Genomic DNA, 19,744 nt, shown 5'->3' on the forward strand with positions numbered 1-19,744 from the left:
AGCACAACAAAAACATGAGCACTGAGAGAAAGTGTACTCGATCTCACCCAAACGACAAATTATACCAGGGAGAAGTAAATTATGTTATTGACCCCATCTCATTCTTTCAATCACTGAATTTGAAAGGATCCTAGCCATTATATGGTCCAACTTTCTATGCAATACATGAACATTTTGTACAACAGCCAAAATAAGAAGCAGTTTGAGCACTGGCTGGTGTGCCTCAGGTGGCTGGAGCGTAGACCCATAGACCAAAAGGTAGCGGGTTCAATCCCCAGTTGAGGCGCATACCAGAAGGTAACCAATCAATGTTTCTCTCTCCCTCTTCCTGTCTTTCTAAAATCAATAAACACCTTTTTAAAAAGTTGTGTGACATCTGTTTGAACACAGAATAGAGAACCCACTATCTTATGAAATGAATGAATCCTAATTCCGCTTTCTGGGACTGTTTAGAACAGGTTCAGTTCCTCTTTAGCCTACCAGACTTTCAAGTATTTGAAGATAACTATTTCGACTCCTTCCGCTTCTCTACAATAAATCTCTTTTAGTCCCATCAGCTGTTTCAAACAACTAAAAGGAATGCTCTGGCCTGGATCTCATTCAAAACCAGCCCAGATCTAGTTCACTGAAATCTAACTCCAAACATAACCTTCATACCACCCCTCACCCTTCACCCTAACCTTCTGTCTAACACTCCGCATTAATCCTTCTCCTAACCTACCGAACTTCATTCCTAATCGGGGGTCCTAACTCTATTATAAATTTAACCCAGTATGGTCTCTAACTTTGTGGGCCACTCATAATCCATCCTTGATTCTGTGAATTGGGTAAGTACCTTTATTTCTCCAAACTGGGCTACATAGTTTTCCATGGTCCTCAAAGCCTGGTCAGCTAGTTTCTCTTCATAGTCTTCCCAGAGAAGGTCATTATTCTGTGGGGCAGAGGCGAAGGGGAGTGGTGAGGGCCCCACTTCTCAATAATTGCACACCAGGGAAATACCCTAAGTCTTCCTGCAATAGCTTCCCTTTTTGAGCACCAGAAGAATCAGACGAAGAAACAGCCCTTCCCCAAGGAATTGCCCTACAAGTGATTGGACATATATTCAGGGATTAAGAACAGGAACAGATGGTCAGAGTCTTGTATTCTAGTGCTTGAAGGATAGGAAATTTTGGAAGTAAATAGCAGCATGAATTAGCTTCCAAAAACAACCAGTCAGGTTTTATGTAGGTAAAACATCCATAAGATTTTAAAAGGGGGAAGAAGGTCAAAAACGGAGGAGTCCACAGATTAGGGGAAACCTGTTTTTACCTTACAAGTTGCAGCATTTTCCTTTCACCTGTGACTGGGATATGCAAATGAACAGTGTGAACTGGCTGCTTTGCTTTCCCGGCGTTTGCGGATGGAGAAGCTAAGGTGACACTGAAATGAGGGGGGGGGGGTTGTGAGGAGTTCTAAGGCCCAGAACACTCTTACCCCTACGATGGCCTTCAGCTCCTCATGACCATCCCACTCACTGCTGTAGATCTCCTGCAGTGTTTGTGACACTCGCTTTGAACTTTCATGTATCACTGAAATGAGAGAAGGCCATCAAGTTTCCTGAAAGGTAGTCTGATACAATCATATGGGCGACAGGCAAATAAGTGGGCTCAATTCAGAAGGACATACTCAAAAGGTCTGGGTTATTGGTGAGGGAAGCTGGATGAGGCTGGGATGGGACTCTTCCCTGGCCCACAAAACTCCAGGAGTCAGGGGCAGGCAAGTGATAAAAACCCTGAGTATGGTTGATTTTTATTTCTATCCCCAGACCTACGAGCTGCATAAACACCCACTGGATTTTTTCCTGTGTTGCAATACCCACCTTTGACTGCACTAAGGAAGTTCTTCAGGTCCTTGTATAGCTTGAGGCCCTCTGCCTGAAAGGGAGAAATGCCTTTGGTAACTAAAGAGATATATTTGGAAAGATGCTCCGGAGGTCAAAGTATGAAAGTAGCTTAAAAGCAGAAGTCAGTCTTGGATTTTCTTCAAGCATTTGCAAATGTTGCAAATTAGCCTGTACTGTCTTACAAGAAGTTGCAGGTTGTCTCTTTGCGGCAATTTGTAGGTTGGGAGATTGCTCCCACTGCATCAGTGCGTCTTCCTTCCTGTGCCTGCTTCCAGAGAACCAGGGCCTTTACCAACGTTTCTCTGTTGAAATGTAATAGTCCTCTGGCTTATGCCTTCCTCTCTGGGTGAACTGCTCCCGTCTTCTGTGGACACCAGACTCTCCCCCCTTCTCTGCTCCCTCACACATTCTCCTCCCCATTCTCCTCCCCTAATATCCTCTCTGCCTGGCCCCGAGTTACCCTTCCCTTCCGTCAGCCACTGCTTTACACTTCTCTTCCAAGGAGCCTCATCATTGACTCTCCTCCTATTCTACTCCAGTGTCCTCACCTATGGCTCTATCTATCTTCCTGATTCTAGCTTCACTCCTGTGTCTGAATTCTCATTTTTTTATGCTAGGACTCCCAAGCACAGATTACATCTCCTCCCTCTGAAACAGAAAAAGGGAGAAAGGAGAGGAAGGTATCATTTATATTTTGCAGCTTAAATCTCAACCCAATAAATGAGCCGCTTTTGTTATAACTCTGACAAATGTTCATTTAGCCTCTGCTTCTTGAATACTTCCAGCAACCAGAAACTCATGACCTCTTGTTGAGGCTGCACTTCATTTTAAAATAGTTCTATCAGAACTTTTACCCACTGGCCTTAGTTAGATTGGCCTTCTGTACTCAGAGTAGATCTAATTTCCCTTCACTCGTTTGAAGACATCTTTCACATGCCCCGTACCAAGTCTTTTTCACAGGCTTCCTCAGTTGTTCTGCCGGGTGTTGTTTAAAGCCCCATTTCCCTCCTAGTCTCTTTCCTCTGTGTGAACTCCACTTCTAGGAGTTGGATGAGAGGGGAGTTTGAGACCAGGCCATTGGCATTTTAGAGCCTGACTTCAGGAGCGTGGGACTGGACTGAAAGGGCGGCCAACTGCAAGGGCCAGGCCCGTGGGTCCACAGTGACCCTCCTCCCAGTTCAGGTGATGAAGTACCTGAGCTAAGATACACTATGCAGGACATCATAAAATAGTTGTGAACGTGTTCATTACCAGATAGGCTATAGGCTATTGAGCATATCGAAAGTATAAAAAATAATAGGAGAAAACCTGAAAATTTAGTAAATTCTATCCAACAACTTGAAATTTTTATTTGTGGACATCTTTGAGAAAATGATCATTACTATTTAATTTTAGCAGCAGAAAATCTAGGTCTGCGCAGTCGAATAAAGAAAACTGAACTAAATATTTCATCTATCTTCTTGCCTCCAGAACTCTCCTCTGAGCCAGTCCAAACTTTTGGCTGGACTTCAGGTTAAAAGTCCTTTTCTAGAGGCTGAATTCCAGGGCTCAAGGGACATGAAGACCAAGGTAATCTCAAATTAATCTAAGGCACTGTCAGAGAGGGGGAGCAGCTGGGATTGTGTGGCATGTCATGGCAAATGAGAATCAAGGCAGTATCAGAGAAGTGACCAGGGAAGAGACAGATGCCACAGAGAGGTTAGAAGGCAGGAAGAATTGGTGAAAGTCACCGAACTTGGTAACTGGAGGTCACTGTTGACCGTGAGAAAGTGCCTTCTGTAGCATGACATAGAAAAATTCAGCCAGTTAAAAAAACCCTCAGAATCACTCAGCACTCACCAGAAAGGCTATCTCACTTCCTCCTTGCTTTTTCATTAACAGAAAAAAAGTTTAAATAGTAAAAGATATTAAATGTACATTAATATCTTTTAAACATGACTATGATATGTAGCTATAAGCTTGAGGGTTTGAAAATGTGATAACCAAGGTTTTAAAGAGTTTTAGGGATTCTAGAAATTAACAAAGATCTCAATTTCTTTTTTGAAGGAAAACAACTCAGATTCAACTTTTTACTTCACCATGAAGATTTAGTATCAAAAATACATATTTGAACAAAAGCTGTGAAAGTATCTTACATAAGTTCTACAAATAAAATTCTCGAATTTAACAAAATTTAAGACATGTATTTCACTTATTGATTTATTTTTAGAGAGAGGGGAAGGGAAGGAGAAAGAGAGGGAGAGAAACACCAGTATGTGGTTGCCTCTTGAGCACTCCCTGCTGGGGACCTGGCCTGCAACCCAGGCACATGTCCTGACTGGGAATTGAACTGGCAACCCTCTGGTTCATAGGCCACCAGTCAATCCACTGAGCCACAGCAGCCAGGGCAAAATTCTCAATTTTTTATTCCATTAGATATTACATGGCATGAAAAAACAGATTGATAATCAAGGCTATCATGTATGATTGTGTAAGTCGTATGTATACTGTTCAAAACTAGGGGCTACTCTATATAACACAGTCCACAAAATGTGAACACTTTCTGCCCTCCGTTACATCTCACAGAAGTCCAAATCCATTTCTGTGTTTTAGAATCAAGCCTCGTGGTCAAACTTCTTCCTTTATGCTTTTGTTCTTCCCTTTGAGGCGATGAAGTGGTACTAGTGGGACGTAGGCTGGCAGAACAGCCCTGGGCATCATTTTATTTCTCTGACCTGTCTGTCTTCCCCAAAACATCTCCAGGATGAATCACCCTGGAACATTTCTTCTTTCCTGACAGATGCAACTCTCACAGTGTTAGGTCTCTACTTGTCTGGGAGTCAAACTCTTGTCTCTGCCACCAACTAGCAAGTCGATCCTCTCCTTTGGCTTTAGCTTCCTCATCTATAAATGCTGGGTAAGGCGATTTGAGCTCTAAAGCTTTGTATTACTTCTGCTTTCTGAAGCCTTGTCAAATTCTTGGCAGCACTATGAAGAGTCTGAGTCAGTCTCTCCCATCCCTTATACAAAGAGTCTCAGCCCTCAGTTAATGCACCACTTGCTCTGGAAGCTTTTCCTAAGCACTCAGGTAGATAGAGCTGTCCAAAGAGACTCAGGTAATGATGAAGAAGGTCCCTGCCCTGGGTTTCCCTACTTGCTGGAGAAAAATGGACTCAGAGAAACCCAAACCTTTAGCAAAACAAGTAAAGGGCATGACCAGCTTGAGCAAGGGCTGGAAAAGTTTGATATAAGGGAGGTCCAGAAGGGAACAATGAGGCTGGACAGTTAGATGTGATTTTAAAGGCAATGACTTGGAAGCAGCTGTCACTACCAGAAACAAGAGATTAAAATGCTGCTTGAGAAAAAGAATTCTTCTTATATAATATGTTTTGGAGAGAGGGAAAGAGGGAAGAAAGCAAGCAGAGCTCTCAAAGGACAATTACCTATGGAAATTTGATTAGGAACCTAGGCAGGTACAAGGCCTTAAAATCAGGCTGGCACGTTTGGGAGTGATATTTATTAACTAACAAAAAGTTTACCTACAAGTTGTTGCTGGGTGAGGAACAGCGCACATGACCAACTGGTCCAGTCTCTGGAATACTTAACTGTCAATCTCTGGCCCTCTCCTTTTTCCTCCTGTTTGTCTGAGCCACCCCAGCTCCAGCCTCAGACCCGACTGTATTATCTATGGCTGTCTTTTTCTTAAACTGTGAGGGCCTTGAGGGCAGGTATGTTGTCTTATTTACACTGAAGCCCCAGCATCTACCACAGTGCCTGCAAGCAGGCACCTACGAAATGTTTGTTGCATGAACTTTCCAAGCATGTTCAAACACAAGTTGCTAGAGATGTAGCATTCTCTCAGGAGAAAAGTTTTTCCTCATTCCTAATCTAACTCCATTTCATTTCTCAAACCGATTTCCCCCCATTGAGTGACACTTAGTTGGGGCTCGCACAGGGAATTCTGAGGGAATCGTCCATCTGATCCTCTTTTTCTTCCTGATGACCCCATCTCTTGCCCTTCCTGCCCACACATCTGCCGTTGGAGGGCCATCCCACGAGGCAGACAGGAAAAGAAAGACTGAGGGACAGAATGGGCCAAGAGTGGGGACCTTTCCAAGTGGGTGTCAGCTTACTGATTCCTGTTCTTTTTATGCTGGAGTTGGAAGAACAGTAACTGGAGCGGAGAAGAGGCCCAGGGGGGGCCTTCTCTTGAGGTACAGGGAGAAAAGCACAGGGTTCAAGTCTGAATTCTAGCTCGGCAACTCTTCTGCTGCGTTACCTTGATGAAATTGTTCCCTCCCAATCAGATCCTATTTCCCCTCAAAGAAGTTAGACTAGATCGGTTGCCAAATGCTGTTCTCAGACTAGCTGCTACATCATAATTACCTACAAAGCTTAATGTAAAACACAGATTCCCTAGTTAATGATCACTTATGACTGTTAATATCACACAAAAAAGGAGACAACCAGGCATTATGTACCTCCAATGAAAGAACAGAATACCTATAATAATAAGTATTCTTTTAAAAAATATATATTTTTTATTTTTAGAGAGAGGAGAAGGGAAGGAGAAAAGAGAAACCTCAAGGTATGGTTGTCTCTCGCATGCCTGACTGGGAATTGAATTGGCAACCCTTTGGTTTGCAGGCCGGCACTCAATCCACTGAGCCACACCAGCCAGGGCAATAATAAGTATTCTTTTTTTTTTTTTTTAAAGATTTTATTTATTTATCTTTAGAGGGGAAGGGAAGGAGAGAGGGAGAGAAACATCAATGTATGGTTGCCTTTCATAAGTCCCCTGCTGGGAATTGGCCTGCAGGGAAATGGTCTGCAACCCAGGCATGTGCCCTGACTGGGAATCGAACCTCAATTGTCTGGTTTGCAGGCCCGTGCTCAATCCATTGAGCTACACCAGCCAGGGCAATAATAAGTATTCTTGCCACCAAAAGAAACGAAATAAAAAATCTGAATCTCATCAAGGCCCTAAATCTAACTATGAATTTTCAGACAAGTCAAGAGACAGGGAACATGTTAAATTATACCACAGATTCAATCAGCTAAATTTAGACTGCATGAAATTGTAGGTAAATAACCTAGTATCAACAAATAAACTACCAAAAAAAAAAGAATTAGAAATCTGTAGATTAAAAGATTTAACCTTAACTCTAAGACATTTAAATATGCTAGCTAGTTACTGACAAATAAACTATAAAAAATAACACAATTAAGAGAATGTGAACATTGACTGGATATTTTATAATATTAAGAAATTATTGCTGCCCCACCTAGTGTAGCTCAGTGTACTGAGCACGGCCTGTGAACTAAAAGGTTCCTGGTTCGATCCCCAGTCAGGGCACATGCTTGGGTTGTGGCCCAGGTCCCCAGTTGGGGGGCACATGAGAGGCAACCACACATTGATGTTTCTCTCCCTCTCTTTCTCCCTCTCTTCCCTCCCCTCTCTCTTAAAAATAAATACATAAAATTAAAAAAGAAATTATTGCTAATGTTTCTAGATATCACTAAAACACGTTTTAATGGGATAGTTATCATGAGATATCTGAAAAGATATTTGCGTTATTCTGAAAAAGGCAAGTTATAAAGCCATATGAGTGGGGTTTCACTTCTGTAAACCTTGTTTATTCATAGTGCATATATTTAGAGATCACGTACATATACAACAAAATAAGATATAAAACAGTGGTTGTGGCATGGAAGGGTATAAAATCATTATTTTTAAATTAAATTTTTTCTTGATGTACTTTCTGATTTGTTATGAGAAGTGCTTTACTGAAAAATATATTTAGGTGCAATAATGGTTTTGTGATTATATTTTAAAAGTCTTTATCTTTAGAGATTGATAATGAAATATTTTTTATAACCCCCGTGGGGTTAGCGGGTTAGGGCTCTGAGGCAGGTGGGATCAGCCCGGCCTCCAGGGGACAGGAGGGCAACTAGAGGTTGAGTTCAAACCCTTGGCCAACGATTCACTCTGCAGTGAAGTCACAGTAAAAACTCTAGACACCTGGAGCTGGGGTGAGCTTTCTCGGCAGGTTGGTTAGATCAGTGTGCTGGGAGGGTGACATGTCTTATGACATGTCCTGTGGACACATGTCTCTGGGACCCTCCCAGCCCTTACCGTGTAGGTCTTCATTTATCTGGTCTTGATTTGTATCCTTTATAATGAAACTGCAGTAGTAACTGGGGCCCTTTCCTGAGTTCTGGGAGTCATTTTAGCAAACTGTGCAAGCTGAGCAGCTAGTAGCTACCCCCAAATTTATAGCCAGTTGGTCAGAAATGCAGGGGGCCTGGGAACTCTGGAGTCTGTGCTCGTGTCTGAAGTACGGCAGTGCCGTGGGGGACTGTGCCCCTGACCTGTGAAATTTCACCCGTGAGTAGTCAGTGTCCTGACTGCAATGTAACTACATACTCATTTAAGTTAACAACTCCCTTCTTCCATCAAGAGGGATCACAATCCCCAAGGCTGTTGTTGTAGGAACTGAACGAGATGTGTGTAAAGCACCGGGCACGATGCCTGGCACACGGAGGTGGAAATTCAAATACCCCATGGAAGTCAAACTTCTGTCACCCACTTCTTAATGTAGGTTTTCTACATAAAATCACCATAACTCCCAGTGAAGACAGAAGGCACAGAAAGAGTAGGAGGTGGTGGTGAGAATGACCAGTGAAAAGACGGAGATACTACTTTTGAATAAAAGGCTTAGGTGGGGTATGTAGATGTAGTGGACCAAGAGGCCACACGGAAAACATGGGGCTACTGAGACAAAAGCCCTAGGGAAAGAGAGGGGAACCCTGGGAAGTAAATAAGGTGACAGGGGCTCATTTTGATTCTGTCTAAGGACCTGATGATGCCACTGTACCCTGAGGGAACCCTCGTCGGCGTGCCCCTAGAACCCGGGGACAGCAGGATCAGGAGAGCTAAGTTTCTCTGGACCGGAGGACTAGCAGCAGGGCACGCCACGGCCCTTACCCTTGGGGGAAGGCGGCTTAGTGGGGACACTTGCTGGTTTGAAGAACGTGCTGTTCCTCTGCCCCTCAGCACTCGTGTCTTCTTTCTTCCTCCAAGCTTCCCTTCCCCACCCTCCAGATTACCTGCTGATAGTAAAAGTTGTTGGCACTTTGTTCAAACCGTTCATCTTTGGTTTCCACAGTTTTCCCCAACTTCTGCAGTACCTGGGGAGATAAAGTCAGAAAGGTCCATAGGTTATATATGGTCAAGCCTCTCTTATCTGTTGGCTTCATATGACCCTGGCTTCTCTCTCAGAGTTTCAGATGCAACTAAAGGGCCACTGTACTGAATAATCAGCCCAACAGAATTATATATATAGCGCACCGCTGAATAAACAATCGTGTTTTGTGGCTCTTTTAAAATTGCATACTCATGGGGATATGCAGCAGTATGCTAGAAGCCATATATAAAGCCTAGAATAAATAAGGTATATGTTCCTGGAATGACATTGATATTTAGAGTGTTTTCTGTGGGGAGAGATGGGAAGTACTATATTAAAATAAGAATTAAAAGGAAGAATGTAAAATGTTCGTGGCTTTTAAAGATACAACATGAGCCTTAAGAATTTTTCACATAGCCACAGGTTCCTCTAGATAGACGAGGTTAGAGGGGCGGGCTGGAGACTCGTCTCTTATGAGGGCCCTTGTGGAAAATTTTAAGAAGCCCTAATAAAATGCATTTAAAATTCAGCTAAAAATTAATGCTATCCATGCCTGTCTCCTCTCCACTGGGAACCCGAGAGGTAACTGTTATACTGGTCTCAGTGCCAACGGGAAGGACGTGGAAATGAAAAAGGCACAGTACTTGTTCTCATAGGGGACACTCACTAACAAATACGAAAGTCCTGCCTCTTCTGTCTGCAACCCACTTTGGGAGGAGGCACCCCCCACCCACCGTGTTCACGTTGGAATCTCAGGAGTTGCCTGCCCTCAGCTCCACCTTGCCCACCTCCTTCACTGAACCCCTGACCAGGTCCATCTCCGAAAACCACCCCATGCTTTCTAGTTTCACTGCCACAGCTTCAGCCCAGGCCCTGACCATTTCCCAACTGGTCTGCTACCAATAGGCCTACCGTGCTGCTGCTTAAAACCTTCTAACGAGTCTCCATTTACCTTCTCAACACATTTTTACTCAAAACCCACTATGTGCCTGTAAATTATAGTTCCAGCTTTAGCATGCATACCGGTCTCAATGATTTGACTACTCATTTAGCCTCAGCTCTCACAGTTCTTCCTTCTTGTAGGTCTCTTCCCTCCCCACTTTTTCATTTCCTGAGTAAACCATAGTTCTTGCTTGTCGTAGATGCTCTTTCCTCTTTCTGGAATGCTCTTCCCCACCTTGGCTGTCAGGCCACTATCTAAAAAAAACCCAATTCATAACCTATATCCTTTGTGACACTTAATCACATCTACTTTACCTTATTAATCAAGTTAATCAGTTTCTTCTAAGTACTTACAACTTCTGTACCTTACATGCATTTCTGATATTGTTTTATTATTTGTATTTGTCTCCTATCTATGTCTCCTTCTATATTGTAAGCTCCTTAAGGATTGAGTACTTGCCTTCTTCATCTAAATTTCTCAGTATCCAACAAATGGATACTTAATACTTATAACAGGAAGGAGAGTAAGACTGATACAGGAGAGGAACAATGAGCTGGGCCTGGAATTAAGATTTGGCTAAATTAGAATAGAGTATGAAGGGTGAGGGTGGAAAGAAGCTTCTAGGAAAAGACAACATCAGCAAAGCCACAGGAGTATGCAAACTTTTAAAAAAATTATTTACTTTTAGAGAGCAGGGAAGGGAGAGAGAAATAGGGGGAGAGAAACATCAATGTGTGGTTGCCTCTCGTGTGCCCCCACTGGGTCCTGGCCCATAACCCAGGCATGTGCCCTGACTGGGAATCGAAATGGCGACCCTTTGGTTTGTAGGCTGATGCTCAATCCACTGAGCTACACCAGCCAGGCCAGGAGTATGCAAATTTATAGAAGCTTCATAAGTTGGTTCAGCATGGCTGGTTTACGGTGTGTTACAGGGAATGTGTGTACAGAAGCTAGAGAGGGTGACTGGGCTCTGAATCACATGAAAGACTGCCTGAGTCCTGAGAGTGAGAAAGACTCCGTTCTCAGGCCTGGGCTAGTGTCTCTCACTTCTGGAGCTCTCTCCACAATGTTAGTGTCAAGGACTCAGGAGTCGGACAGACAGATATAAGCATGCTCCCATCTTGGCCTTTCCGCTTACTGGCTATAAGCCTTTAGGCAAATCACTTCAACTCTTGAGCCTCAGTTTACCAAACTCCCTTTCCTCCATTAAGATACTAGTATCTCCTGGGGTTGTTGGTAAAATTAAATGATATTATACATATAAATTGCTTCAACAGTGCTGCCCTAAGGTGAGTACTCAACACAAATTCACTATTACTGTCTAGTTCCACTCCTTGCCCCATGCATACCTGTCTTTGTCTCCTTTTCAGTTTAAGCGCATGTGTTTGTCTACGTCTAACTTCACTTTATTTACAACCCAGCCCTGGCTGTGCAAAGTCCACCAGCTTCCTTGGCTCCACCTTCTCCCCCCAACGAAGCACTATTTTCTACCAAGAAAGTTGCAAAACCACCTTGTTTAGTGGTTAACTCAGCCCTTACTTCCTTCCTGCCAACCCTCCCTTCCTTTGCGTGGGGAGTGGTTCTTCTTAGGTGCAGCGGCTGGAAGAATAAGGAGTCAAGTGAGGCTAGAGTCGGTGTGGCATACCCCAGAGTGGACCTGTACTCCCAATGCTCACAAGGCTCAAGGCAAAAAAGGGCTGGAAGGCATGGGAGTGTGTGTGCTGAGGAAACACAACCACCTTCAATTCTGAAACTGAAGATGAGTATCATCATCCTGAAAACATAGCGAGCGCCCTGGGCCCAAAGTTTCTTGTTGCCATAAGCAACAGGGCCAGGCGTCACGGCACATACACTAGGCTGTAAATGTTCTTTCTTAACTAGGGTTCCCAGAGGGGAGAGGAGGTACAGATGCTCCACAGATGTGTGTTGAAAAAAATGAATAAATTCTACCTTTGGATCACTTTCTATCAAAGGCCCACCTAGTGTCAATCCCCAAAGTCCTGCACTGAGAATTCTGCCCAAATTTGTCTAGTTTAGTGCCTTGAAAGTTAGAATATAGATATTCAGGAAGAAAGAGCAGGGACAAGAGACAAAGTAAATGTGGCAAAGTGTTAACACTTAGTGAAATGGGTACAGAATATTCCAGTATTCACTGATTTATTTTCACTTCTGTGTAGGTTGAGGTGGGAGGGTAGAACTTAAAAAAAAATTCACTGCAGACATGTTTGGTGGATATAGTTCCTCACCATGACTCTTTCCCATAATCATTTATTATATCTTAGTTAATTCTCTCAATTGGGGTAATTTGAATAGGTCCTGTACATTAGATATTATGAAATTTTATTAAAATTTTTTTCTTAGGTGCAATAGTGATACTATAGTTACGTAAGGAACCCTTGCATTCAGGATATATGCTGAAGTAAACTCTCCTTAATAAGGCCCTAATACACTTGCCAGTCTTTTCTCCCACCACTCCTTGCCTGAAGGGATTTCCAGATGCCTTGCCTTGCTCCTGCTGGCTGGAACGCTCCCTCACACCTTGCCTGAGGAACTGCTACGGCCTCCACGACAAAACCTCCCTCCATTCTCAACTTTTCTGTCCTTGGCATTCCCATGGCAGCGCAGTTCTCTCAGGTCACTTATTTTACCTTTTTATTGTTTTTTAAGGACTTTATTTATTTATTTTTAGAGATGGGGAGGGGAGAGAGAGAGGGGAACATCTATGAGATGTGAGACAGAAGCACAGAGAGGCCTCCCCTCACCTCTCGTATGCACATTGACAGGGGGCGACCCGGACATGTGCCTGGATGGGGAATCAAACCCACGACTCAGGCATGTGTCCCAACCAGGAACTGAACTTTTGCTTGGTGAGACAACACCCACCCAACTGAACCATATGGGGTCTGGGTGACTTTTTTTGGTTTGTTTGTTTTAAACTAGATCGGAAGCTTCTAGCAGGCAAGAATGCCTCTAACTCCTCTCTAAATTCTCTCCTGGGTCCAGCTGGGTATCCAGGACAGGAGTTTTTCTCTAAATATTGTTGACTGAATTGTCTGGGACACAAGTTGAGTAAAAGTCAACACAGGAAAAGACCAACAAAGGAGTGGTAAAAATGCTCTTTCTTGGGGAATCAGAAATCTGAAAGGTCCGCCCTGGACATAACACAAACAGTTGGTGAAAATGTGAAGATGTGTCAAATTGTAAAAAAACACTGTAAAGCCAGTTTGAATTGTCTCATGTAGAGTCTGGGTGGGAACTGGGAAATAAAACAAGAACGCTTCACCTCCGCTGTGTTTAACAGTCACCAGACCTTCCACTCCTAGCTTTTAAGCCGCAGGTGCCTGAGCAAAAGGTGTTTCCATGCCCAGCTTTGCTCCTGAGAAGAGGTCAGCAGGAAGTGGGCGGGCACAGATATCAGACTGGGGCTCCTTAAACAGAACAGCCCGAGTCTGGCATCCAAAGAGGCAACACACCTGGGCTCCAGTGATAATTCTGCCACATGCCAATCTCTTTTGAGCCTTATTTCCTCATTTCTAAAATTGGGATGCTAATAACATGCTTAAGGGTTGAAAAGATGAAGTGAGAACATATCATGAGTATGTTGGCTCCATAAAGGGAAAGATCATGCCTTTCTGAAGTGGGCGCTTGATATGTGACACATTTGACTATTTGACATGTTAGTTATTACATACTGTTCAGAATATTATAGCCAACTGCTTACAGAAAAAATGCAAAGTTTGCCAGGGAGTCCTTTCTTTTGACTGTAACTTTTGCCATCTTTACCCTGCCTTCAATAACTTCTCATTCAACAGTAAAAAAATAAAAATAACTTCCCAAGATGCAAAGACTCTGGCAGGCTGAACTGAGCTCCTCCCCACATTCCAGGCCATTCCCCCTCCATGCATGCGGCGTCTGCTGCGTTTAGGGTGCTAGCTCAACTTCTGCCTGCCACTGTGCCTAAGTCTGGGTTCAGAGTATCTTCTGGTTTTCTGCAGCAATCTGGGGATCCTCAGGGCAGATTTGAGTTTGTTCTTCACTCTGCTGTTTCAAGGTTCAGACCTGGAAAAACAGGGTGTACCCAGGCAGCTGGTTTTCCCTTTGGAAAGTATTTGACTCTGGTTTAGTGAGTCTTCTCCCCTTTTCACTTGGGTGTCTTTACCATTTTGAGTTTCCAAATTGCTGAACACCAACTCTCTCATTTTACAAATGCAGAATTTGAAGCCCAGAGTAGGGACTTTATTTACCTAAGGCTTAGGAATCCATGCTTAAAAAAGGAGAGAAATCACAGAACAAGGGCATAGCATTAATGATAGGCTGGATGAGGACAGAAGGTGAAAGAGTGAGGTAAAATCAATTTCTGTGTTTTTAAAAAATAATTATTCTCCATAAGTTTTTGTCCTTTGGGTTTTCTTTTTGTTTTCCCAACCCATGGTGTAGCTGGCCTTCCCCTGTTGTCCAGTACCTCTGGTTTCTCCACACTGCTTCTTACTAGACCTTCACGGAGACTCTGACCTCTATGCATGCATCAGATCCGTAACAAGACAGCCTTTTGAAACCACGATCAAGTTGAAGTTAGGGTAAGGTGAAGTAACAAAGGCTAACCACACGAAATCTTTCCCTTTTCCTCTGCTCTTTCACAGCACTCGGCTTCCATTTCCCCGCCCCCCCTTCTATTATGAACCTCTTTAAAGATAAGGACTATATCTACATTCCATCAATTCTCTGTTGATAATCCCACTTGGGAGAGCTGGTTGCCTTTAATCCTTCCAGGACCAAGCCAGTGCTCTGCTTTTCAGAAGATGACACAAATATTTCAATTCTTAAGCATGTGATATTCATCCAAATGCTTCTAAGACCATGAATCCTTAGAAAAACCACAGTTCTATGCCAGGGCCTTCTTATCTTTCCCTCACCCTTTTCTTCTGGTTTTCGTCTTCCCATACCATCTCATCTACCTGAGTGTTAACAGGGGGAGGGCAGAAGCTGACGTTAGAAGCAAAGAAAACACTCTGGGTAGGTGGAAACAAGAATGCCACGAACTGTGTAGCGCAGTGTGCACATAATTTACATAGGTAGGCAAGTTACAGAAGGACAGCCTGCCTAAGTGCTAGCGCTGCAACAGGAGCACCATTAACTAATCAAGGGCACAATTTAAACTGAGAAGCACCTTCATCACCTTGGGATGGTCCTCTCCAACGCCAGAGGCAGAGTACAGGAAGCAGATAAGGGCTACTCTTACGTCAGCTTAAACAACACCTGGAGGCCAGGCAGGCTTGGGAACGGAGTCGTACGGAGGACTCCAGCCCTTGGCCTCCCAGTCCACGTCAACCAGCAACACTCGCAGGCAGCACAGCTGGTCGTCTTTGTCTCATGACTTTGGGGGGAATTACCTCCTTTGAAGCCTCATTGTCATCATCTGCAAAATACCATCCTTGCTGGGTTGCTAGGACAAAAACTGCTACACAGCAGTCGCCAATGTTAGTTCCTTCCCTTCATCTTTTCCTGGGCCAGGCAGAGCGTTAAGGCTCCTGAGAGAGACTGGGGTCTCCGCAGCGTCCCTCATCCTCGCCCAAGACTGGGTGATGTTCTCCCTCTTTCTCTCTCTCTCTCTCTCTCAAGTCTGCTTGTTTTCATGGACCTGTCTCCACTCCCGTTTCCCGGGGGAAGCCGGACACCCTCCTCTTCAGCCCAGACCAGGACCCCTCGGCACCCTGTACACCCCTCTCGTCACCTCCAGCCTCCGCCGGAATGGAGGCCCCCACTGACCTTCTCCTGGGCCCTGCTGAACTTCTTCTGCATCTGCTTGGCAAAGACGCCGGCAGCACCGCCAGCCTTGCCCTCTGCCATCCTGTGGGTCCCCTGGGGGCGCCGGCCCTGGCGGCCTGGGCAGGAGCCCTGTGGTTTTCTGGAGGCCGCTGAGGAGGAAGTGCAGTTCCCAGCATGCCTCGCTTCCGGCCCTGGTGGGCGGGGCCCCGACTTCCCCTCCGCAGCTGCCCCTGCACGACAGGACACGTAGCCCGTGGCTGCCTCGGGACCACCCAGCAGCGAGCCCAGGCCCCATACAGCGGCCACCGTGAGCAGGCCCACTGTGAGGTTCGCTTGGGCCCACTCCAGCCCAGCCAGCACTGACCCCTGAAGCCCTCCCCGAGGCCCACCGTGGTCCAGCGCTGGCCGTGGCCCTCAGGGCAGAGGCCGGGCTGTGCAGAGGAGGCTGGAAACTTGGTCCCGCCCGCAGGCAGCCCGCACTCAACACCAACCTTAAAGTTGTCCAGCCCTGACGTACAGGAGGACCAGCAGCCCCATGAACAGAGTTTTCAAATGTGGGCCAGTACTCATTCATTCCCGAAAGGTAATTATCTAGAATGATCCATGCTCGAAAATAACTACGGATGGGGTAGAAAATACTGTGCTTTTCACTCAGCAGGAGTACTTACTGTATGGGAAAACACGTTCCACTTATATGGGTATGTACACTGGGTTGCCAAATAAAGTATACTTCTTTAGGTTAGTTTTTAAAGATGGAAAGCCCCTATCAGAGAGGTTGGCTCTAAGCCTAGAACTGGTAGGGTTAGAGTCCACACTTGAATTTGAAAGGCAAGAACAACTGAGGTGTAGATAGAAATGGGGGTCCTTGGGAAAGCAGAGGGTCTTGTTGAAAAAAGTCGTAGGAGGAGAGTATGGAAGCGGGTGCTGGGGAGGGAGAGCAAATCATTCCAGCTTGATAAACGAGCACCATGTACTAGAAAGAGGCAGAAGGTGAAGACAGACACAGATTGCAAAGCTGGGGCGGGACTGCTGCTGTCACAACTGTTGCTTCTCTAGGTGGAAGGTCTCTAACAGGAAGTTACTCTTTGACCTGTTTAAGCAAATAGCTGGAAATTAGGACACTAGGTCTGGAGGAACTATTTACTTAAGGATGTTACAGTGCAGATGAAATTCCCTTAAGGAAGGGAAGAGGGTCAAAATGTACTTCCTAAGGAGTGGAGAAGGAAGCTGGACACCTGGGACGGAATTAGAGGCCGTCGTCCACTGTTGTTTTCCACGTCATTCCCCCAGGTGGATGTGCTACACTCAAGATCAGTTGTGTGACGGGCACCGCAGAGTGCTGGGAAGCCAAAGATGAATTAAAAACATGTGACCTCTGCCCTGGTCAGGTGGCTCAGTTCATTGGCCCTTCATCCGCACACCAAAGTGTTGCAGTTTCCATTCTGGTCAGGGCAAATGCCCAGGTTTCTGGTTCCATCTCTGGTTGGGGCATGTGTATAGAGAAGCGACTGAATCAGTATTTCTCTTCCACACTGGTGTGGTTGTCTGTCTGTCTGTCTCTCTCCTTTCTCTCTCTCCCTCTCTGCCCCTTCTTCTCACTTTAAAATCAATAAACATTTCCTTAGGTGAGGATTTAAATAAATAAATAAATAAATAAATAATCTCTATTCTCAGAGAGGTAGAGAAAGGTTGGTAATCAGATGATTATAATGTTAATGTTATATATGTTACTCACTTATACAGATAGGTACACTTTTTCATGTAATAGGTCAGTAGGTTTATTTGGAATGTTAGTTGTGAGTTGGTCTAGAAGGGCAGAATGAAGAAAATGGAAGGACTTGATGTTGGATAAAGAGAAGTGGGGAGAGGTCCAGAGAGTGGTGGTACTTGGGGACAACTGAGAAAAGATGGTGGTGTTAACAGGTGTGTCATTGACAGAAGGAGGCCAATATCCGTGTCACTCTCAGGAATCCACAGCATCTTCAGCAATGCAGTCCAGCCACTGCCTCCTAAGAAACTCTCTGCAGTGCTAATCTCTTTGGAACTGAGATTGATGGTCACCAAATCATGTACTATTAGAGCACAAATAATCTAGAAGTTAACTAGATAGGGAAATTGAGTCACAGAACTGGCTGGCGGCTGGCTCAAGGTTTCCCATTCCTCATTTGTGAAACTGAGACTGGGAATATAAGCTTCCTGATTCCAGCCCGCATTCTGGTAATGTATACACTGTTCCAGAGGCCTCTGCTGACACAGCAGCCTCCAGACTCCAGGACCTGTCTTAGCAGGTTTCCCCTGCTGTAATGTTAACTACCCTGGTCCCTCTTATTCTGTCCTCAGTGACTGCTGGGGAGAGTTGCTTCTCAAAACAGCTGTCCCAAGGAAGTCCACACCATGCATCTAGGAGGGTTTGGGGAACAAGCTTCTGTGGGAAGCGGGAGAAAGATTCTAGGAAGAACTGTGGCCAGGACCAATGCCACCCTGAGCCACGGAGTACTCTTTCATTGAATATAAGAATTTTAAGCTGATACACCGGCAGTGTGCAGCTTTCTTCATTGTGGTTGAAGTTAATGACACTAAGAATGAGATGGCATTTTATGAATTTGTCCAATAATTTGTAGAAGTTGTAGTTCAGTACTTCAGCTGGGTGAGTGAATTATATGTGATGTTTAATTTGGATAGAATATACATCATTTTGGATGAGATAGTGTTAAATGGCTGCGTTGTAGAAATTAATTGGGCAAGAATTCTTGCCCCTTTCCTGATTCTTGACAAGATGTCAGGAAGCTGCATAATGGAAGGCTCTGCCAGGCGTCATCGACGCAGGAAATGAGAATGTGGGACACCTCGCAACGTCAGTAGCCCAGAAGAGCATACATTGCAAAATGGAGCATCCTGCCAAAGACATTTTAAATAGGTGTTTTTCACAGTTTCTAAATGGAAAACAAACTTATATTTTAAAATATGATGCACAAAGGAAAGTAATCTCCGGGAGATGTTTTAGTTTCTAACCATAAGCATTTCCCTCTAATTGTTTAAATTTTGTTAAATAAAATTTTTGCTTTCTGCTTTTCTTTGCAAACTAAATTCAAGAATGGCAGCATGAGGTGGGAAGAAAGTGTGGCAGCCTATATCAACCAATAAAAATTTAAAACTAACTAAAAAAAAAAGAAGAAAGTTGCTTCTCATCCTCTTAGGCTTCTCCTCTGTTTCCTCTTCACTCTATCATAGAACACACTAACGGACTGAGCCCTGGCCAGGATGAGGCAAATTATCTGCTTCCCAGTTCTCTGTGGTTTATAGAACCCTGAATTAGGCTGCCTATGTTAGTCCCAGCCTTGAAGTGCTGACTCATACTTATTTAAGGATATATGAGGTCTGTCCAGAAGGTATCTAGCCATGTACTATGAAAAAGAGAGACATTTATTGAAGAAGAGACAGAAGACATTGTACACAGGACAATGACACTTCAGTTCCTTTCAAAGTAGGCACCCTGAGCCTCACATAGTTCATGTAGTTGCCATCAGCTGCCCCATCATATTTTTCTGAATCTCATCAATGGTCTGAGATCTCTTCCCTTTCAAAGGTGATTTTAGTTTTGGGAAAAGCCAGAAGTTGCAGAGCATCAAATCTAGGCCGTAGTGGGTCTGAGTCACCTGGGTACTTGATATTTTGCTGAAAAACTCTCTGTGGGACGTGAGGCATGAGTGAGCATGTTGTTGTGATGAAGCTGCTAATCAGTTGCCCATAGCTGTGGTCTTCTGGACCATCTGAATAGTTTCCACAGAGGAATGTTCAAACTTAATGCAAAATTTGATACAGATTTGTTGCTCTTATCAGTCATTTTGAATGCAATGGCCACACAGTACACATGCTTACTCACCAGCTTCTACCACCCCCACTGACTAGTACAGTGAAGGTGAAGTTGTCATTGTTCATGCATGTGCATTCTAGTCCACTCTCCTTGGCTGCCAGCTTACACTGATG

General features: G+C 44.4%; 1 protein-coding gene and 1 long non-coding RNA gene across 3 annotated transcripts in view; one reads left to right on the top strand and one right to left on the bottom strand.

Moving 5' to 3' along the window:
- BIN2 (bridging integrator 2) overlaps window positions 1-15,917 on the bottom strand; it is a 30,181-nt gene extending 14,264 nt beyond the window's left edge. Inside the window, exons 1-5 of the mRNA XM_037137109.2 lie at window positions 15,758-15,917; window positions 8,972-9,052; window positions 1,859-1,913; window positions 1,474-1,568; window positions 836-931 (exon numbers count right to left, since the gene is read on the bottom strand). Coding sequence (XP_036993004.2) covers window positions 836-931; window positions 1,474-1,568; window positions 1,859-1,913; window positions 8,972-9,052; window positions 15,758-15,838 — 408 coding nt within the window. The 5' untranslated portion in view covers window positions 15,839-15,917. The remainder of the gene's footprint in view (window positions 1-835; window positions 932-1,473; window positions 1,569-1,858; window positions 1,914-8,971; window positions 9,053-15,757) is intronic.
- An 8-nt stretch (window positions 15,918-15,925) lies between these two features.
- The window catches only part of LOC119043266 (uncharacterized), a 38,747-nt gene continuing 34,928 nt past the window's right edge, over window positions 15,926-19,744 (top strand). For both annotated transcript variants that reach the window (XR_008391026.1, XR_005081382.2), the window contains exon 1: window positions 15,926-16,340. This is a non-coding gene — a long non-coding RNA (uncharacterized LOC119043266). The remainder of the gene's footprint in view (window positions 16,341-19,744) is intronic.

This window comes from Artibeus jamaicensis, unplaced genomic scaffold (genome assembly GCF_021234435.1).
Source record: "Artibeus jamaicensis isolate MK-2021 breed Jamaican fruit bat unplaced genomic scaffold, CSHL_Jam_final contig_233, whole genome shotgun sequence".
In the NCBI taxonomy this organism is placed as follows: domain Eukaryota; kingdom Metazoa; phylum Chordata; class Mammalia; order Chiroptera; family Phyllostomidae; genus Artibeus; species Artibeus jamaicensis.